This window comes from Bombus affinis, chromosome 4 (genome assembly GCF_024516045.1).
Source record: "Bombus affinis isolate iyBomAffi1 chromosome 4, iyBomAffi1.2, whole genome shotgun sequence".
Taxonomy (NCBI): domain Eukaryota; kingdom Metazoa; phylum Arthropoda; class Insecta; order Hymenoptera; family Apidae; genus Bombus; species Bombus affinis.
This window is the reverse complement of record NC_066347.1, coordinates 2554205-2574617: the sequence shown is the minus strand read 5'-3', so window position 1 is coordinate 2574617 and position 20413 is coordinate 2554205. Positions and strand designations below refer to the sequence as shown.

Sequence of the window (20413 nt, the reverse complement as noted above, 5' to 3'; positions counted from 1 at the left end):
TTACGGGCATATTTTTTGCATAAATTACTACAGTGGAGGACAAAAGAAAGTTTAAAGGATAAGGTATAAAGAACATCAGAATTTTAGAAAACGGAATTACATTTGACAAAAACAATTCAACTATGAACAGATGTAATACATATCTCTAGGACTGTGTAATAAATAACTGTTATCGATATGGTAAAAAGAATTTAGTACAAAGTTACTATTAACGTAGTGTAGTTATTGTACACAAATATGAATTTTAAAATTTTCTTTTGTTTATCGTTATTTATAAATTTACTTTAACGTCTCATTTAATTTAACCGTCACGTTAATTTTATTATTAGCCACAATCGATCGAAATGTACTATGTAGCAACATCCAATTTTTACAAAATATTATATCGTATTTGCGCACTGTTTTCCAACTCGCGCTTCATCCAATTCGTTCGCGTTATTAAAAGTTTGTTGGTCCAAAAAAACTAAGTAAAACTTAACGTGACAGTCAACGTTAAAAAACGGCTATAAACTTTTGAAGCTCTGATAAAAATTCTTGAGACATCGCTTCTAGCAGATAAAAGCCCATCGTCGTGTCGAGACCATTTTTACTTTCGTCGAGCATCAGCGTGGCAATGTGGCTGCACGCTTTTCCTTTTAGCCAGACGGAATGATTCAACCGGATGACCGGTTCAGGAGGTTCGCCGTGACGGTGACGGTGACGGTGCATCCACGTAGCCATAAACGCCGCACTCGGCCAACACCCTCAAGGCAAAGACCGTCCGATCGATTTCTCACCGGGAACCCCGCTTTCTGCGGCTTCGTGCATCGCTCTTGCGTTTCGTTCCTGCCGTTCCCGGGTCAACTTAAAGCCAAACTGTCGAAACTCGAGACAAATCCACCGCTGATTCATTTAAAATAAGCATAATATAATCTTAGTTTTTAAAAAGATGAAATTTTATCGTGGAAGAATTAAGACGCTAAAAGTATTCAACCACGATATTCGATAATACGATCGAATAATACACGAAATTCAATAAGTAGATATAATTAAACGTGAAAGTTGAGTTTCATAAATGTAACAAACATAATATTCGAAAGACTACATCTTCAAGAAAAGTTTTAGAAATTTATTTAATTTACTAGTTTAAATTTAATTTCTACGCGAGATGAATCTCGAATGAATTGAATTAAATAGTAAAGTTATTAAAGTATGTAGATAATATGCTGATTGCTTGCTTTTACACGCAAATGCTTAAGAACCAATTAGATTTTTAAAGAACGAGAAAGTGCGAAACTCTTGAGCCGCTGTAGATAGAATTCGGAGAGACCATTAACTCTGCAAACGCGTTGTACCGGAAAACTGGGATTACCTATATTGATTTGACCCAATATCCTGATAATAATACAAAGTAGTATTAAAAGATGACACTTACCCCATATTTTTCCTGCCTTTATTTCATAGATCAGAGCTTAGATGATAATTGATAAATAAGTACTCATAATTCGATAGATAGCAATAAAACTTTATTTTTATTCTGCTTAATACAGTTTTTGAAATTCATTTCTTTTTCATTATTATTATTAAAATTATTATATATGGTGCCATTAATTAAACATTTTATGGTAGGATAAGGTGGTGAAAAATCAAAAAATCTTCAATTCATCTTCATCCATTTCATTTGTGTATAACTTGATTAAAATTAAAACATTCAGATAATAATATAATGGAAATTCAATCAAAGAGTTTTATCCTATATACGTATAAAAAGACAATAATCTTTTATGAGATAAATATTTATAGAACAAAAGAGTTTCTTTCGATATACTGTGACTTAAATATTAATACCGCTGAAAGAACCTTCACAACGAACGTTTATTGCTAGAAATAGCTCAGCTCCTTTCACAGAAGGAGTTAATACCGTTGATTAAATATTAATGTTTCCAATAGACTCTTCAGGATGAACGTATATTGCTGGAAATGTTCCAGCTTTCGACGATAAAAGATTGCTCGAGAAAAGACGACTACAAAGAGTATAATTTCGGAAGAAGAATCCTCCCTCTTTTGCATCGCGTGACACAGTCGAAAGGAAATTGCTTTCCCTCTCGCCTTTTTGTGTCAAGAATTCAGCTGAGCGAACGAGTACACGATGAACGTGTTCAATTGCGAGAAATAATCATTTTATGCTTCACGTATTTATTTATAATGCTTTGGTAAACCATTTAAATTGAAGATGATTTAAATTGAAGATGATGGGTCGAATTATGACAATTTTATAAAATATAACAGAAAAATAAGATATAATAAAAATAAGAATATAACAGAAAATCAGATGATAGGATAATGTGATTGCAATTAGACTGTTTTCCTCTGTAAGAAATTTCATTTACGCGGCAAACATTTACCAACCGAATATTAATCTTTGCGAGAAACATATTTTTTAAAATACATATTCATATTCTATCAACGATATAACTCATTGTCAGATATAAAACAGGAAAATATACCGTTCTCTTTTTTAATAAATATTCATGCATGGCTACTTGAGTCTGCTCGAATTAGCAACATCATGGTCACTGATATTAGAAATCGAATAATATTTCCAGTCACATATTTGTATGTATTTGTATACTCAAGGAACAACGATTGCCGCATTATAATCACATCAAGCGCGTCGTTGTTCAAGAATTTTCATAGTGAGGTAACTGTTGTCATCTTATTTACTTGCACTCTTTTGAAGAGAAAAAGAGACAGACAGAGAGAGATACTTACATAAGAAAATTGAAAATATAATAAGGAAAAGAGGAAACGTCTCTCCTTCGTTCCAATTTAAAATGCATATAAAATTGTATTCAGGAGTTTTTCACCTAAATAATTTATGCGCGAAATACATCATTGATAGAAAAAAGAAAATAACAAAGAAAGAAATAAAAACTTCGGATCTTAAAACAAAGGAGCAAACAATAAATGTTACATCAATAGTATTTTATGAATTTTATGAAAATATTAAATTGTTTATGTATACTATACATATTACATCATCTTTCGTATAAACTTAGCTTTGTAGTTCCGAGTAAACTCAAATTCAAGTGAAATTATCATTGCTTTTGTTCTATTTAGTATAAAAAGCACGGCAGCTATTTAAAAAAGTTATACTTTATGGTTCGAGTGTAATAAATCAAAAGAGCAGGTGATTTGTTTCCTACAAAGTATTAGAACGAAAATTTACTTACAAAACAGTAACATAAAGTTTCCTTTAAAATTCATGTATGTGCATAATTTATCTTCGAACAGAAACCGAATGGAAATGTAGAAGTTGAAAACTTAGAGACAGAGAAAGATGAAAGTGTTCTTTTCAGTATAAACGTATGGGAAACTCATACCTAAACGTGTTTTTTATGAGGCATGAACACTTAAACGATCTTTTTTACGTACAAAAGAACAATAAAAAATTTTTCACTGTATATACGTAAATTCTCACAGAGAATTACCGTACAGGTTGCATAGTTTAAACCTCGAACAATAGAAAAGTAAGAGGATTTAGACATTAGATACATTAAGTTAGAAGATTAACACGTCTTCATTACGGTTGGCTTAACTTGCTCCGCAGGGAGAAAATCACTTACGGATTATCCGAAGCTGCAAGACCGTCCTATGCGTGCTTAAGCAATTCAGCTTCTAATGGCGATACGATCATTAACCACATGATCAAAGTTAGTTTTAAACGGCAACTAAGTAACCTGGCGAGAAAGGACCACCTCTCGTCTCGACCAAGATCACTCGTTCAAATCGAAGAAAATATGCATTGCGAAAAGAGATTTGCATATCTTTTAAAAGCGAAGGATAAACTGTATCTTCGACTCATCCTCCTCGTTTAAACTATATTTCACACGATCAACCACTCGAAAGACGCGCGAATGAATAAGGTCTTGAATGAGAGAACGGACGAAGTCCTCGTTAAGTACTCGATCGTCATTACTCGTCATCTCCACCATTGGATGGAATTCCTCGCAAGAGACTGTAGTGTTCCCTTTGACAGAAAGTTTGACGCGATATTCAATGGCTGAGTAGTGTAATCTGAATTAAATCGTCTGTGAAACGTTATTTATTTCGGCTTCTTTTAAATTAAACTTTCATTAACGTATTTGTGATTAAAATAATTTCTCTGATTCAAATAAAAACAAACACGATATAGTTTAAATTATGTTCATAGTTGCTGCTCTATGATTGAACGCGATGTTAAAAACACTTATCGGCAAAGTGAGCAGTAGAGCAGGAAAGTTCACAACTAAAGCCTCAGAATGTGCTAGTATATACTGTATAAACAAGCATCTGCTTTTCGTGAAGGTTCTTCGATTCTTCATTTGAATTAGCCATCGTTTTGTATAGCAGAGATTATATTTACAGATACAAAAATGTCTTTAACAAAGTTTAACGAACAACCGAGGTGTTTAGTCACGCAAGATACAATTGACAATGTTCTTGGGTTCGATAACGAATCCACGGTCAACGGGATAACTCTTTACTAAACGTAGAATGTTTTTTAAACACAAATACAATTGCTGGGACGCTCGGTATAAACAACTCGATGTGTAACTTTCCAAGGCGATCACACGAATATAATAATAGACTGATAAAAATTTTCCTCGCTTTACAATTGCGTTCGTTTGTCAAATACTCGTTAGAAACATCGAGAAAGTTCCAATCGCCGTTGCTAGGCAGTTTCTGCCTGGAGTTTGATTATTAATACAACGTGTCCCATTATATTGGCACCTCCGAGATAAAATCACACGTGGTTAGGCCCGTTCTCGAGGCCGTATGCCGCCACAACCACATTTCTAGGAAGAACTACACAACCACTCCATATCTCCACCAGGCAAAACGTCCATCCCGTGACCGCGGCTACGTTCAGCAACCAGGTGTGTCACCTCGAGCCCAATCTCACCAAAATTTCGAAGGAAAGGCTCCAATTTCCTTTCATCTCCGACATATGTATACTGGGTCTGAGAATTGCATTACTGGTCACTCCAAAATATTCTTGTTTTATCCTTTTATCGCAGATTAACGTTCCAGAGACGAATACACAGTACCGAGGAAACGGGCAAGATCGATTCATAAGTCGAAACAGATTTAGGCGAAGCAGTGTAAATTTGTCACAGTAGTCGAATCGCGACAGTAATGAGGTCGATATCGGTATAGCGATATAGAAAGTACTAACATACTCTAGAAAGTCGAATATGCAAATCGGATTATTAAACGCCTGAAAAAGCCTGACCTGGCGATCAACATCGAAGATCAAGGACAAAAAGCAACGAATGATCAAGGAACATAATTATTTATTTTCTACCCAAGCTTAAGAACATGGACTTCAATTTCAAAACAGGAATAAGAATTCTCTATTAGAACCCAAGAAGTCTTCTAAGAGGTGAAGGAGAAACTCATAAAATCGTATACGATATAGACATTTTTGTTTGTGTTCTTGAAGCGGATTTCAATTTTGCGGAATTTAATTCAGCCTTAGAATTACCTTCACAACTCCGATTCATTTCCCGATCTAAATGGTATAAATCTTCGGATTATGAAAATTACTTGTTATATTACATGAAATGTACAGTACAGGAGATTTTCCTAAAGACGAGAAGCAGAAACAAACTTGTATTTAATTTGTTAGTAAATCTGATGGTAATAACTTTCATCCAATTGCTTTAACGTCTTGTTCGTGTAAATTATTTGAATTAATTATTCAAAATAAATTGTAATGGTAGATTAAGTTTTAAAACAATTTATCTAAAAATCAAGGTGGCTTCCGCAAAGGGCAGTTATTTATTGATAATACATTGAATTTAACATTATATCTCTATTATACAACAAGCTCTGAGAGATAAAAAATATTCATGTCTATATAAATATCCTTAAGGTACTTTTACTTATTTCCATTATTCTATAATCTTTCTGTTGTCTTAATTAATCTTCTATGTTCCTTTGATTAATTGCAATGCTAATTGCAATTGAAGATGCTAATTGAATCGGTCGTGCGAGCCACAGAATCCTGGAATTATTTAAAATTTAAAAATATGCAATTGGAATTTTGTAAACTTCTCATGCCCACCAAGCTGATTTTTTGAAGCAACTTTCTTTGTAATCAATTATTTCTTGTTATTTGGGTTTATTTAAAGAAATTTAAAAGCAATTTACGAGATATCTTTATTTAGTGCATATGTTTCCAGCACATTTTTTAATAAATGCCGTTGTTTTGTTAGAATACGGTGGGCGCAATCGGTGGACAAAATTTATTTTAAACATTTATTTTATAAAATATTTGTACTATTTTCAAGTAGCACAACATAATATTCAATTTTCATTCGCATTTTTATCAAGTTTTGTTTTTGACTGACCCGTTTTTTTTTACATTATATTGTACTGGATCTGAGCTTTATTCTCCATTTTGTTCAAACCGTGTAACTTATTTTTGAACGCATTTTACCCGTAACTCAATTTTACATTCCCAACAGTTTTTCAACGATTGCAGAGTCGCTATAAAATTTAGACCTGCTACAAATTTTTAATAAACTCTTGGTTTGGAAATATATTATTTATTTAAAAAAAGTATTATACAAAATATATATCAAGGAGAATTTTTACCTCAGTAAGAACCTGTACATATTTTTTTTATGCGAACGTGTATATTTATGCGCGTACAAAAAAACAGACAAGCGAAATAGTAGCACGATTTCTCGAATTTTATAGCAATGACGAATTTATACGAACGAAAAGCAATCAACTGCGGATGCAGCAAACATATTTTCTTTTTTTAAACAGCAGTTTATAAAATCGCAGAGAGCTTAAAGTAAAAAAAAGCAGATTTTCCGTTCTAACCAGGTATTGTAGACTTCTTTCTCTGCATGTTCTAGCCTCCCTTTCGCCCTGAGGAAACCTCTTCAAAGCCATTTCGTGCAAAACTCTTCGCAATAAAAGCACTGAAAAAACGGCTGTAGCAAGCAATGCATATGTACATACATATATACGTATGTGTATATATATATTAAAATATCAAGACCTTCGAAAATAATTTAATATCGATTATTATAAAATATTTAATTTTAAAAGAGAAGCGTTGAGACGGCACGTCTTAATTTTTAAATAAATACTTGCAGCAAATACTTTTATTTAATTTCTTAATTACAGTCATAAATACGACCACTTTCATAATTTATTAATTTCAGAAGCAATTATTTTCATTTTAATATTTCTCACGTAGCTCTTCTCTGAAGTTTAATTTAAATTACAGAAGCATTTATTTTCACTTTAATGCTTTTCCCACAAATCTCTTCTTTAAAATTTCAATGCCACAGAAAACCCAATTTCAAAGATTAATCCTATACAGGTTTACTAAAAAGATTTCCTGAAGCCTGGAATCTAGAGACTAATATTATAGTCTCCCTAAATCTTGTATCACCTGATATGGAATTTCACATTAAAGAGAGAATAAATACCAGTTCAAACTAAGTCTCAACAAACACCTCGAATTATAACATTATAAAATCGCCCTTTAAATGTCTGTATCTCTATAATATATAATTATATATTATAAGTACGTATTACTCTTCATCAGAGAAAATCACTGTAAGCTTCGTAATACGATGAACAGAAGCCACAAGACACAAAAAAATCATTTTACTCTAATTAAAAGCCCGAGTTTTAATTCGTCGAGGAATCTTCAGCACGTAGTCACCTCATTTTCAGTCGCGAATCCCTTTGGTGTACTCGTGTGACCTAGAAAGTCGTACGCACCCAGGTATCACGAGAAAAATCGCGCGTTTCGGGTCGTTCAAATGATATCAACTCACAATATCGGACCTTCTGGTAAATAAATAACAGGCGGTTACACGGGCAAGAATTTTTCATCAAGGAAATGGCCCGGTCGTTCTACACGACGGTCGGCCGCTAATCAAAGGGTCTCTAAGGCCACTGTACTCTGGCTGATGGTAACAGGAAATGAGTAATTGATTAGGCTGCTTCACGATTCAGCTGACCTCATACCAGACATTTTTAGACTATACCGAACAGTCTTGGTTTTCCTTTTTTGATAAAAAGAAGAAAAATATTGCATTTTGTATTATATTATATTATAGTTTTTGAAATTCTGATGAAATTGTTATTAAGAAAAATTTACTTTAAAGATATATTAAAAGGTTGATAATGTATTTCTTCTTTATTAATTTTTGAAATATATACAATATTTAATCCTGTAAGAAAAAATACTATTTGTAAAAATACCTTGTAGTACCTATATTACACTGTTTTTATATCATTACTAAATAATGTTTTAAGGATTCAAAAAATAAATAAAAACATTACTGGAGACTAAAGAGATGCTAATTTTGGCTAACTTTAACATGAAACCAGATTTAGTTCTAAATTGATAAAAATCGAATTAAAAACGGAAAGAAAAATTCGTCAAATTATTACTTAAAAGGTAACCGCCGATAATGGAATTTGCAAAGTAACATACAGATAACCGTTTTAAATGCATGATTCATGGTTTAGCCATTCAAGACCGGACACCTCATAGACACGTATTCTTTCTGAGAATTTGTTCATTTCATAATAATTATGTTAAAATAGGACTTCAACCAAAAAATTAATATTTCTGGCGCTCAACTTTATTTTCTACTTTAACTAACTACATTGTACTATTTAAATAAAATTATTAAATATTAATCATATCTTTCTACTATCTCACATCATAAAGAAACAAAGGTTTTAAACAGGACCATAGAAAAAAGTTCTCATTAATGATTTGCTATGGAGTTAACAATTTATTAGGTAATAGCGTGATAAATATCTAAAAAGATACAATTTTTGTCGTGTTATTTAATTTTGTATAACATACATCGAAATGTTTGAGCAATCGTGTATAATACAATGGTAAACGATTGATAAATTTCAACGCTCGGTTCGGACTATGTACTACTTAATTCCAGTCTGAAAAATTAAAACAAATACTTTTGTGGAGCTTCTAATATATTGCTCTTATTTATTAGAAATGAAATACTCTTACCCTAAAATTGAATGAGAAACTTCAACAAATAACAATAATTGATCAAAATTACCAAAAATATTGCATTAATATTTTATTGCATACCATTTCCATTAATATAACTACTGAGATATAATTATTATAACTAATCATTATAATTAATATAGTTATCCATATTAATCAGATAAATGTGACTTAATTGATTATTAACGAATACAGACTGGAATCGAAATTGTACAATTTTTACGAACCACATGAACGCGTATTCCATGAATAAACAATAAAGAAGTTGTTTTTAATAATGATCGATTAACCATATTCATATTGTGTCTAAGCGTGCAACATGCATTAAAGTTTCATTTGTAACATTTGTAGAAACACATATGCAAGGCTTTTAATTAAAAACGCAGCTCATTCTATCGCATTCTATATATTTAGTTATTCGCGGCTGTACAAACTACAAATTCCAATTTATTATTCCAAAATACCATTCGACTATTTTTTTGTCGGGAGTATATGAAATATTTAAATATAAATAATTCTTTTAACAGTTCACAAAAGAGAAACGAAACTTTCTTTAATAATTTGAAAAAGCGAACAAGTGATAAAAACTTGCTACGTTTTTAACCAAGTCCCTTTACATAATTACAATATTCTTTTTTATTTTCCTCCCTACTATTTTTTTTTTCTCTTGCACAGTTACGACTAGTCGTGTCGATTTTAAATAAAGAACTAATGAACGTTTCTTTCCTTTTAGAAATATCACGAGTAAAAAGGTGAAATAGATCGTCGAAAATCGTGAAAATGTGATATGTAGACTATACATACAGAAAAGCAGATGCTCTGAAATCTGCGTCCAATTACACGGAAATGAAACGGTAGATATATATATATACATATATATTATGTTTATTTAATGCTAATTGACCAAAGTGTTTTTGGCACGTTTCGAATGTGTTCCAGACCATTTTTCTCTTCACTTACTTTCTACATCTATTCTAAAAAACAATTTTAACGAGTATTAAACTATCGATCAAACAATCAAAGTCACGCGTTTTCAAGAATTAACATTTCACGATTGTTGTGTAATTAATTTTGTAAAAACGTATTTCTCACAAGCAATATTTAAACTCGATTTTGTCCCATTCTAAATCTCTGCAACATTAAAATATCAAAAGATGTATTTACCTTTCGTATTGCATCTTTATAGCGTGCAAATATAAAGAAATTCGCTTATTTTTCCAAAAATGAAATAATTAATTCGGAAGTCAGTTTCGCGCCTTCGCGGCGAAATTGAAATCACAATCATTGAAATTTTGAACGATGTGCATCAAACGATGTTCATCGTAGTATCGAAACGAAGGTAATATTAAAAATTCACGATCGATGTAATGCACCATTGTGACTTATGAAAAGAGTTATAATTTCATTTTTATTACCGCGTGCTACAACAATAAAAATATAACACGTGACTGTGACTGATATCACTACCGAACATGTATGTGTACGTGTATGCATCGATATACTTCCGATATAGACCAGATCTAATTGCTTAGATAAAGGCTAGAGGTCAATCTAGAAGTTGATTTATATTTTCAGTTAATACGTTGCCTGTAGAGCAATTGAAACTAGATACACGATTGATTAACTGAAATATAAATGAACTCTGATAAACGTGCGAGTCACTGAGTATCACAAATATCTTTTTTCTTTCTGAATCATTAGTATTGACTTAGAGGAGTTTCTCATAAAGAGTGATTACATTTAATAGGTAATCGACTTGCTTTAAATTTGAAGAAAACTGCTTTTTATGTGAACAGCTAGCAACTTTATGATCATGAAACTCAGTTACTCCATTCAAGAAAATGCCACGTGAACGCTCACAGATTTTCTTGTTCTTATCTGCTTTTTAAAACATGAAAAAGAAAGAAAATGAAGAGCAATTAACAGTAAGATAAAAATACAATGTGACATGTATTAATTACATTAAGACTTATAACTGCAAACTAAATTTATAATTAACTTGCACAAATTCCATATTATGAAGAGGACTAAAACATTTTCTTGAAATGCACGTAATTGACCAATCAAGATGTATAAAAGTGTGCTTGTTGTGCTTATATATTACTAAATAACAGACTTTTTGATTTACATACATCATAGTAAAGTGTAAGTCCAACACAGTTCACGTAGTTCATAGAATGCACATCTGTGTCTTAAGGCAATTTCATTTTTCATACTTTAATATATGCAACTGGCTTTGCATATTTCTCCCTTTATTCCTTGTGTCATAAAATATGCTTGCCACTTTTCCTACTCTATACACATACATATATATACAATAAAATTTATTTAATAAAAACAGAAATTTATAAAATCATAACAAGTGTCACTTATGTATACATAAGTCATTCCTTAAAATAATGAAATTATTTATTGATTATAAAGAGTAAACTTTTCAGTTGTATATATTTTGAATGTAAGAATAATTTAACTATTGTTGCAGGAAATACTTCAACTACATACAGGGTGATTATAGTAAATACACGATAGTTATACGTTGTTCACAATGCAAAAAGTATAATTTTGCATAATTAAATATTATCAGAAATTTACTTGCTCTTTTTCCTTTTGTATGAAAACATATTAATTAATTTATACAATTTGATTATATAACAAATACAAAGAAGTAAAATTCTTAATCACTTACAAAAGATTTAATGAGAGTATCATATAGATTTTTGAAAGAATATAATAATAAAATGTAACTGAATATAGTTGCTTTTAAACATAGATATTATCATGCTGTCACTCAGTATATAAGTATTATAGATGTATATTCACAGTTCTACATCCTAATTGATATAAATAGAATTTGGCACTATAATCATGAATTCTACATAGATGATAAGTTATAAAATATTTTTTAAATTTTGATTTTCATTATTTAAAAACTTTTCAAATATCATAATAACTTAAATTATTTCATAACTTAAGCTTGTTCTTTAATAAATTTTGCAAAATATAATTAAAACTATAATTTATTATGTACATTTAATATAAATGTATCATAAATGTAATTATATAATTAAACATTGATCCATTTCATATTTGTCTAAAAAGGAAAATATTTTCAAATCTTATTTGTTCCATTGTTTTCCATGGATATACAAGCATATAAATTGGCCCCCAATAACTCACTTACATAGGAAGTTAAATAAATTATTTGTCGACAATATCTGTTGATCCCATACTATTTATGAAGTAATAAGGTCAAAAAATAAATTATTATAATAATAACGAATCAATCACATAGGTATATAATTCATATAACTAATATGCATTAGCTATTATATACAAATATATCAAAACATTTAAAAGATAACTTCAATATACTTTATAACTTAGTCTTTCTCAAATCTTCTCAAATGTTTATGGCAAGACAAATTTTCATTGGAAGATGTTGTAGTATTAGCCGCCTTTGTAAAAATTGCAATTAAATTATTTTGATATTATTAAACTATATATCATTGTCCAACATATAATTTTTTATATCTATTACTGCACCATAACATAGATTAAATGATTATATTTACTAGAAGTGCCTTGTAATAAATACATGTTATAAATTAATTGGAAAACATTTGAAATTTAAGGTCATAGAGGCTGATGATTTTATTAATTAGTAAATTAGAATAAAGACAAAATCTTTGTTTGCCTATTATTTTTCTTCTGAATATTATTTTGTTGATACTAATAACACTGGATATTGAATTTTCTAAAACAACATAATATGCATCATAGTACTTTTATAATACATTCTACTAATATCGCTATAGTGCCTACAAAAAATTTGTGATTTAAGGGAATTTATAAATTAAATTAAATATAACTGAGGAAATAATTGAAAAAATAACTAATGTTCCAATCTTATTTTAATTGTGGATTTTTATTTTGTCCTACTATTTTATTGCGCAATAAATTAAAATGTCCATGTACCTGAGACAATTGTGCTTTAAGAGAATCTGAAAGTTGCTTTTGTAACTGCTGGACTTCCAATATTTCTTGCCGAAGATTCTGATAATCTTTTGTAACTTGATGAACAGACCGTAATAGACGAAGCACAGAGATCTGTTAGAAGCATAAAAAAAAGACAAAAATAAAAAAAGCAATTTAAATGTCAAATTTAATAACCACCAAGCAAATAAGGTGAATTATAATTTTTTCTAACCAAATCATTGTCTATCAGTTAAACGATTGATGTTCGAACGAAAAATGTAATTTTTTACACTAGCTACTGATTTTTAAATGAATCGAGTCTAATAAACAACTGACAAAGAAACATATATTTCGAACAGTGTTTTGAACAAAACATACCTCGCTTTCTGGATCTTCAAATTCTTTTTCGAAAGCATCAATTTTCCATGCGATCATGTCCAGCTTTCCATCAGCTTCTTGTACCTATAACATCAACCAATTCATAAAATACTAACTTATTATACGTAAAAAAATAATACTTAACATTTGACATTTATTTGATCAAGTCCGGTATTTATGAAAAATTTCAAATGATAATCAGGATGAACAAGTAAAAAATAATAAAAAACAGCACTTACACTTTGTTCAAGATGAACAATAGCAGAGTCCATGTTATCTATTAATTGTAACAGATTATTTCAAACGAACAAGACGTAACTGACAAACAGCTCGTACAAAGCCGATGGTTAACTTTCTCGTGCTGGAATCGATATGCGCTCACTGGAACATTTGAAAAGCGGTGAACCAACGGTTAACATTTCTGTTTAAATATTCTACCGCACAGGGGCAGCACCTACTGTGTGCATCATTTTTTTATCATTTGAAACTGATATAAATTGAAACTGTTTTATCGTCATCAAGTAGCAAGGATAGACCATTGACTAAATATAAAATAGATTTGATACTCAATACTTTTTTGTGTATTACATTTTGGTCACTCTTATTATTTTATATACTATTCTATATACATGCGATATTATTTAGTTAGTATTTAGTCAATGGTAGTTGTTGAATTTTATAAACCACAGACGAGATCCTGTATTTGTCAATGACAATACCTACAAGAATTTTGTTGAATAATGAAAATTATTTTGAGGATTAAACTCTTCCAAGTATGAAGAAGCATTACTTCATTATGCACTACCAAATTAAATAAGTTAAATTCATTAAATTAATGAAACGTAGACTTAAAACTAAAGTACGTTTATTTGACTTATTTAGGTTAAACTATAAAAAAAAGACTTACAGGCGCTTTGCTAAATCAGCTGTATTATTTAATAGACGAGGAGGATTAGAGGAAGTATTATTTTCTGTTATAAATTAAACAATGTACCTTCGTATTAAATATACGCGCAATAATCTTAATTTAAATAAAGATTACAGCGCCAATGAAACGGTGAAATATGGAATTAAATATCGCAGTATTCAATCATAATCGATATAATTTCTTATAATCGATCTATCATATTAGGATGTAACATAATAGTGCCAGTTTTAAGCGGGAAACATACCAAGAAGAAACATGAACAATTCATCCAGAAGTTATTAGGTAATCAGTAGATTGCATTCTTAGATTTACTTTTGCATTATCAAATTTGTCTACAATCCGAACGTTGTTTTAAATAGTTATTACATATAATCACCGAAATTGGTTAAGGGTGAATATATTTTCGCAAAAATATTTCGACAGTTATCATAGAAAACTTTTATGTGTATACTATGTACAATCGTATAAAGTATTTTGCATTAACACCATGATGATACGTAACTATCGCGATTATATTTGTTAAATTTGGTACCAATCTGAAAATGTATATAGAAATTAAAAAATATTTACTGTAAACATATATTTAATAAAAATTAGTATACGATATGGACAGTCATCTTAAATATAAAATAATGAGTGGCTTAATATAGTGAATAGGTAATTGAATATGCAAATACTTTGGTGATCTTTGCAAATTGTATTGAATTTGATTAATTCTAGTTGACTAAATTAAATTAGCGCATAGTCATTTAAATATTCATATATAAATGTATAGGATATTTGAAATGGTCAATGTTGAGAAATATTTTCGTAAAACATTTCGTTTCTCTGGAAAATCAACTGAATCCTATTCGTGTAAGTTCGTACCTCATCCCACAAAATTAGTCCGAGATGCGTCCCTGTTACGCGGGAATTTGATTCTTCAAAATCGTAGCATTAAGATGTATCATTTCAGATGGCTATTATTAATTACATTAACTTTGTTGCTACTGTTGACTACTGTTAATTTTACTTAATTAACGAACGTTTTTATTCAATGTTTTATATTATTATAATTTGTAACTAAATTATTTCTTTTCCTTCAATCGTCTCCTTGATTGTTTTGCATTTATTGGAAGGTCGTGTTATGAGTTTTCAAAACGACATCGAACCTTGATCATGGTTCATTCGTATATAATTTATTCCTTTTAAACATTTATTTAAAAGTTTTGATTTTTTGTACAGATTATTGGTTGATCGCGAGAGAAATTTTTTTAACATAATAAATACGTAATATAACAAAATAATTTCACAGTTTATTAAGAATACTAAGATGAAAATAGACAAGATTATAAATTATCTTTTTTTATTTCGAATATACTAGATTATTTTTTATTTTAAAGAAATTAAACGAATTGTTTAATATCAATTTGTTGCAGATCCTGTAGATTTTGTTTCACTTAATTAAGAAATTGAAATAACTTTTACATTTTGTTCCATTTTCATGAATAATTGAATTGAATTCGAATTGAATTGGATATTGTCATTAAAATAAAGATATATGTTTCATTATTTCAAACTTTTCAAATAATTAACTCAGAGAACAAATTATAATATTCTATGCTTTGTTTCAGATTTCTTCCAGCCTTCACTTCTTCCATGAAGTTCGGTGATTTCTATGTAATGATGGCTTCACGATGACTTTCTGTAGGCCGCGATAATATCGATAACAGCGTTCTTCGCATCTAATCGTGAGTTGCATGCATTTTTGTTCCTCCAGTCACTCAATCATGTCATAGAACGAAATGTCCGAATCGACATGGGTAACTGCTTATATTATGTAAAACTTTTAACGAGCATTGTGACCGCAGGTATTCATTATACCCGCGAGTAGTGACACCTCCTTTTTTTTATTATTTTATTTATTATTAGTTCAGGATAGGTTTCTAATTATATTAAAAAAATTTTCGAATTTCGCGGTTGTGATCGCGAGTAGATTTCGAAACGAACGTTTATGTGTTGCTTAAGCACGCACATGCGGGTAGACAGTGATCACTATGATCGTTGATCGACCGTGTTCACATCCAAAGTCCAGAATATAGAAAGTCATTTTCACTACTACTTTGTCACTATGCTCTTAATATTTGTAATTGTAGTTGGCCCATGTACATGTCGTCCCACTATCATATAGAACAAATCACGGCTTTTCTTATTAATGTTACAAGAGATTAATTACGGCCTGAATTAGAGTTATAGAGAAGTTTTGCAGCTCTTTATTAGTGTTGCAAGAAACTGATTACGGTTTGAATTAGAGTTGCGAGAAAACGATAATCATGTTTGCTTTAGTGTTACGAATTATGACTCTGTGATTGTTTTTAACAATTTTGATTATAAATTGTCAGAATATTTTTGAAAGTAATTTGTAGTATCGCAGTATTTGAAGTAGCTTTTTGCTCATATATAGATAGTTATTTTTATGAAATTTTTTTTTAAGAGTAAGAATAGTCTTCCATCGCGAATGTTTTAATTATTTCTCCAGGTAGAATTGCGCAATGAATAATCGCGTTTTTCAAAGTAGTGTTGCGTTTATATTATGCCCAATCTTTTTCCACTGATCTGTGAAAGCACATTCATGCCTCTGGTTCATCTGATACCAACCATCCATATGGTTGCACTAAACATCTCGTCGCAATCTCTCTTAATTATTATAGTGTTCATTAATGGAAACACTGGTATGTTTATTTGTTAATAATGTACATTTTTCTAATATTTTAATAGTTTTTTAATAGTGTAACATATTGTACACTTCCAATTTATTTTTAACGCTTTTTTTTTGTGCAACAGTCAAAGGGTTGAACACATCAAAAGGAGAATTTATTAAAATTTGTTTACACAAAATTAGTAAATTTTTGCATAAAAGCAGGATGTATAAAGAAGATCTCTGGCAATCAGTATTATTTGATATACAGTTACTAATTGCATCATTTTACATGATATAATTATGAATTGTATAACAAATAATGAACTGATTGGTTACCATTATGATTATGTTGAAGAAATTAATAAACTTTACTTAATAAACTTAATAAACTTAATAAAGTAATTAATAAACGAATAATAAAGGTCAATGTGAAACGTAATTTATTTTAAATTCAATATTTAATTTTCTTGCTAATTATAACATGGCTAATTATATCGCGTCGCCGGTAAGACGCTTTCTTTCTTTCCGATTGTTCCTTTAGTAAGAAGACATTTCATATGAAAGTTGTTTTATATAATCTACCGTTTACTTAGCAATTAATCTATATATTTAACGCAAATAGGCATTGTGATATGCGTATAAATAATCAAGCGTAACGGTGTAAAGGTAAGAAAAGGTATAAATGTACTTACTAAATAGGAATAATAATTGTACACGAGCCAAGTTATCTACACGTTCTTAGCTGCACGTTGTTCACACAATTCCTCTGAACACACTCTGAGATCACGCTTTCTCCCCTAGTTGACTCCCCTCTTTTTGTTTAACACATGACTTATACTGCGTTAATCAATTCGGTTTTCAATAAAATCAAAGTAGAAAAAGAAAAATCAGAAAAATATTTTCAAATATTACTTGTATACATACGCATGTATATGTATAAAAAGAAAGATAGAAATGCTTTTATTTTTCGTTTAAATGTTTCTATTAAGTTTTTCTTAAACATCCGAAACAATTTTTTCTCTTGTTGAGTGATATTGTCGAGCAAAAGTTTCTCCAACAAGTAGTGGGAATACCAGAGATGCTTCTGCATAAATCTAAAATATTAGTGAATGTTAAATTAATTTATTATTTAAGTAATACATTTCAATATGATAAGGAATGTTCTTACTTTAACTGGTTTCGCATCCATTCGAATTTTACCCCACGAAACAGCTTCATCTGGACGAGCACCACTATCACTGCCATCAAATTCTGAAGATGTATTTATAAATACTGCATAGTCAGCACCATTTCTCTGGAATATAAATCATTTTAAATCAATTTATTATCAAAATCATTTCTATTTGAGATTTTCTCTTATTACCATGAGATTTGCATTGCATATGTGATGTTTTACAACACCACCTCCTATGATGATCATGCCACTATTTATTGCTTTCATAGCCATTGTATTTAAGCGTCTAAGATCTGTAAAATAATCGACATAATTTTACTTAATAAATTATATATATATAAATTACACAAAACTTCAAACCTTATTTTACAAGTGCAAACCTGATACTATGTCAACAATTAGACCTGGATTCTTAAAGGAATGAAAATACATCATATCACCAAGGCTGCCATCTGTCAGAGCAGGACTAAATACAGGAATATTATTTTTTGCAGCCCAATAATATATTGAATCCTCATTATTAATTTCTACACCAAGTCTTGCTATTACTTTAGATGGTGTCCAAATCGTACCCTAAAAATTCATGTATATTCAAGAACTTAATTTCTTAAAAGAGAATGTTTGGCTTCTTTTTTAAATCATACTCTTTCTTTCTGTTCAGCCAACATTGTGTCTAATATAGGCATAACCCAATCTTCAAATAGACAGTAATTATTATTAGGTACTAACAAATTTCCTGTTCTATTAATACCACGTTCCCTAAGACTTCTTCCTTCTAAATGGAAATCTCCTATGTATGTTGGTGCTAAGCATTTTATGAAATCTTCCTCTACACCACCTGCTGTAGTTACGATACAGTCAACCTACAACACAAGTCTATATTTAAATTGTCAATAAAATTCAGGATTAAGATTTCCAAATGTTTTAACAGACCATTTTATGTTGCACAAGAAACCTTATAGTATCCCGAATTCCACATGAAGCCATATTTGATGTATATCCTAGGAATATTGTACATGAAGATTTTCTTTCAATAAACTTATCTTCTTCCAAATTATCAATTTGGTCATCTTTAAGAGGAATGTTTCTAGCATTTATCATTCGCTGAATTTCATTCACTGCTAAACCAAAGTTTGTGGCTTGAAAGCCAGAATTTTTATATGTTTTAAATAAAGCATGATAGTCAATTCCCTTGTTCCAATCATACCCTGAAATATATTAATATCATTTAATATTGTAGTCATATTTAATTGCTGACTATATTCTAAAGCTTGATTTTCTTATATTTTGATGAAGCTACACAACCTTCCACAATAGGTGTTTCAACTGGAATGGGAGAACTGTTTACCAATACAGCATTTTTTACGATTTCTGGAACTTCATCATGTGAATTTTGTTTACTGTCGTTCATTTTTATATGAGTTTTATTAATATATTTTTTAAACTATATTATTTATATTATCCTTCTGACGGAATATGTGCTTATGTATATACACGATGTTTACAAGCAAACATAACCTAAAATGAAAATACGATTCAAAATAGTTTTTCCGTACATACTAAAAATATTATAATTATTATAAATACGATATTATAAATTATTATATGTAAATTCATAATTTATTATTAAATTGTTTATTTCATATAAAGATTTATTTATTAATAATACATTTTTTATATATATAGAAATTTTACTAATTTTTTACATCATTTTCAATTTATATAAAATATCTAAAAAATATTATGTAAGTTAGTATTTTTCTGTTAATAAATAATATGGTTTTAATTATCAATTTCCAATCCAAATTTACACTTGGGTAAATGTATTTAAATACTTAAGCTTTTGCTTTTTTATTGGTTCTGAGCGATTAAGCGATCGGACAAGAAGGTAGATACGAAGAGGATAATGTAAATTGTACAATATGAATTCAAAAGAATAATGGTCAATCATGAAAAATTTATTTGTATGTAGTATGCACATCGTATATACTCAGTCAACAGATGAATGTAATATAATTTAGAGAAGTTCTTATTTTAAGTATTGAACTTAATTTTCACTTAAAAGGCACTTTAAATAAAATTCAAATAAAATCAAGAAATTAATGTAGTAAGAATTACATTTTAGTAACAAGTGTAAAAGAAACGAAAATTATATAGAAATAAATTGTACGCAGAAAATGTATCATTCTCTTTTGTAATATAATAATGTTAAAGTTATAAAATAAATATTGAAAT

At 29.7% G+C, this 20413-nt stretch overlaps 2 protein-coding genes across 4 annotated transcripts in view; both read right to left on the bottom strand.

Moving 5' to 3' along the window:
- The window catches only part of LOC126915384 (uncharacterized), a 37467-nt gene extending 19659 nt beyond the window's left edge, over positions 1 to 17808 (bottom strand). Inside the window, exons 1-3 of one of the 2 annotated variants that reach the window (XM_050719999.1) lie at positions 17697 to 17808; positions 13636 to 13777; positions 13397 to 13480 (exon numbers count right to left, since the gene is read on the bottom strand). In XM_050719999.1, coding sequence (XP_050575956.1) covers positions 13397 to 13480; positions 13636 to 13668 — 117 coding nt within the window. In that variant the 5' untranslated portion in view covers positions 13669 to 13777; positions 17697 to 17808. Of the gene's footprint in view, positions 1 to 13396; positions 13481 to 13635; positions 13778 to 14303; positions 14393 to 17696 lie in introns of those variants that run through there. The other variant, XM_050720000.1, reaches the window with a different exon arrangement.
- LOC126915386 (probable deoxyhypusine synthase) lies at positions 17428 to 20373 on the bottom strand. 2 transcript variants are annotated; one of them, XR_007710178.1, is made up of 9 exons: positions 19848 to 20373; positions 19484 to 19696; positions 19112 to 19386; positions 18823 to 19041; positions 18559 to 18751; positions 18368 to 18471; positions 18173 to 18298; positions 17929 to 18098; positions 17428 to 17841 (listed from the first exon to the last, which is right to left on the bottom strand). XR_007710178.1 is itself a non-coding variant. In XM_050720005.1 (8 exons), the coding sequence occupies exons 2-8, from the start codon at positions 19587 to 19589 to the stop codon at positions 18000 to 18002; spliced, it is 1122 nt and encodes a 373-aa protein (XP_050575962.1). In that variant the 5' UTR covers positions 19590 to 19696; positions 19848 to 20373; the 3' UTR covers positions 17428 to 17999. The 2 variants fall into 2 exon arrangements, 1 of the variants encoding a protein (XP_050575962.1); XM_050720005.1 differs by having other exon boundaries at positions 17428 to 18098.
- Between the last annotated feature and the right edge of the window lie 40 nt (positions 20374 to 20413).

Bases quoted from the DNA above. Each gene is read 5' to 3' on its own strand.
- LOC126915386 (XM_050720005.1), bottom strand. From the start codon at position 19,589: ATGAACGACAGTAAACAAAATTCACATGATGAAGTTCCAGAAATCGTA. The intron at 18,752-18,822 runs GTATGATTTAAA...ATGAATTTTTAG, and splicing joins TGGCTGAACAGAAAGAAAGA to GGTACGATTTGGACACCATC. The intron at 18,099-18,172 runs GTAAGAACATTC...CTAATATTTTAG, and splicing joins TGGATGCGAAACCAGTTAAA to ATTTATGCAGAAGCATCTCT.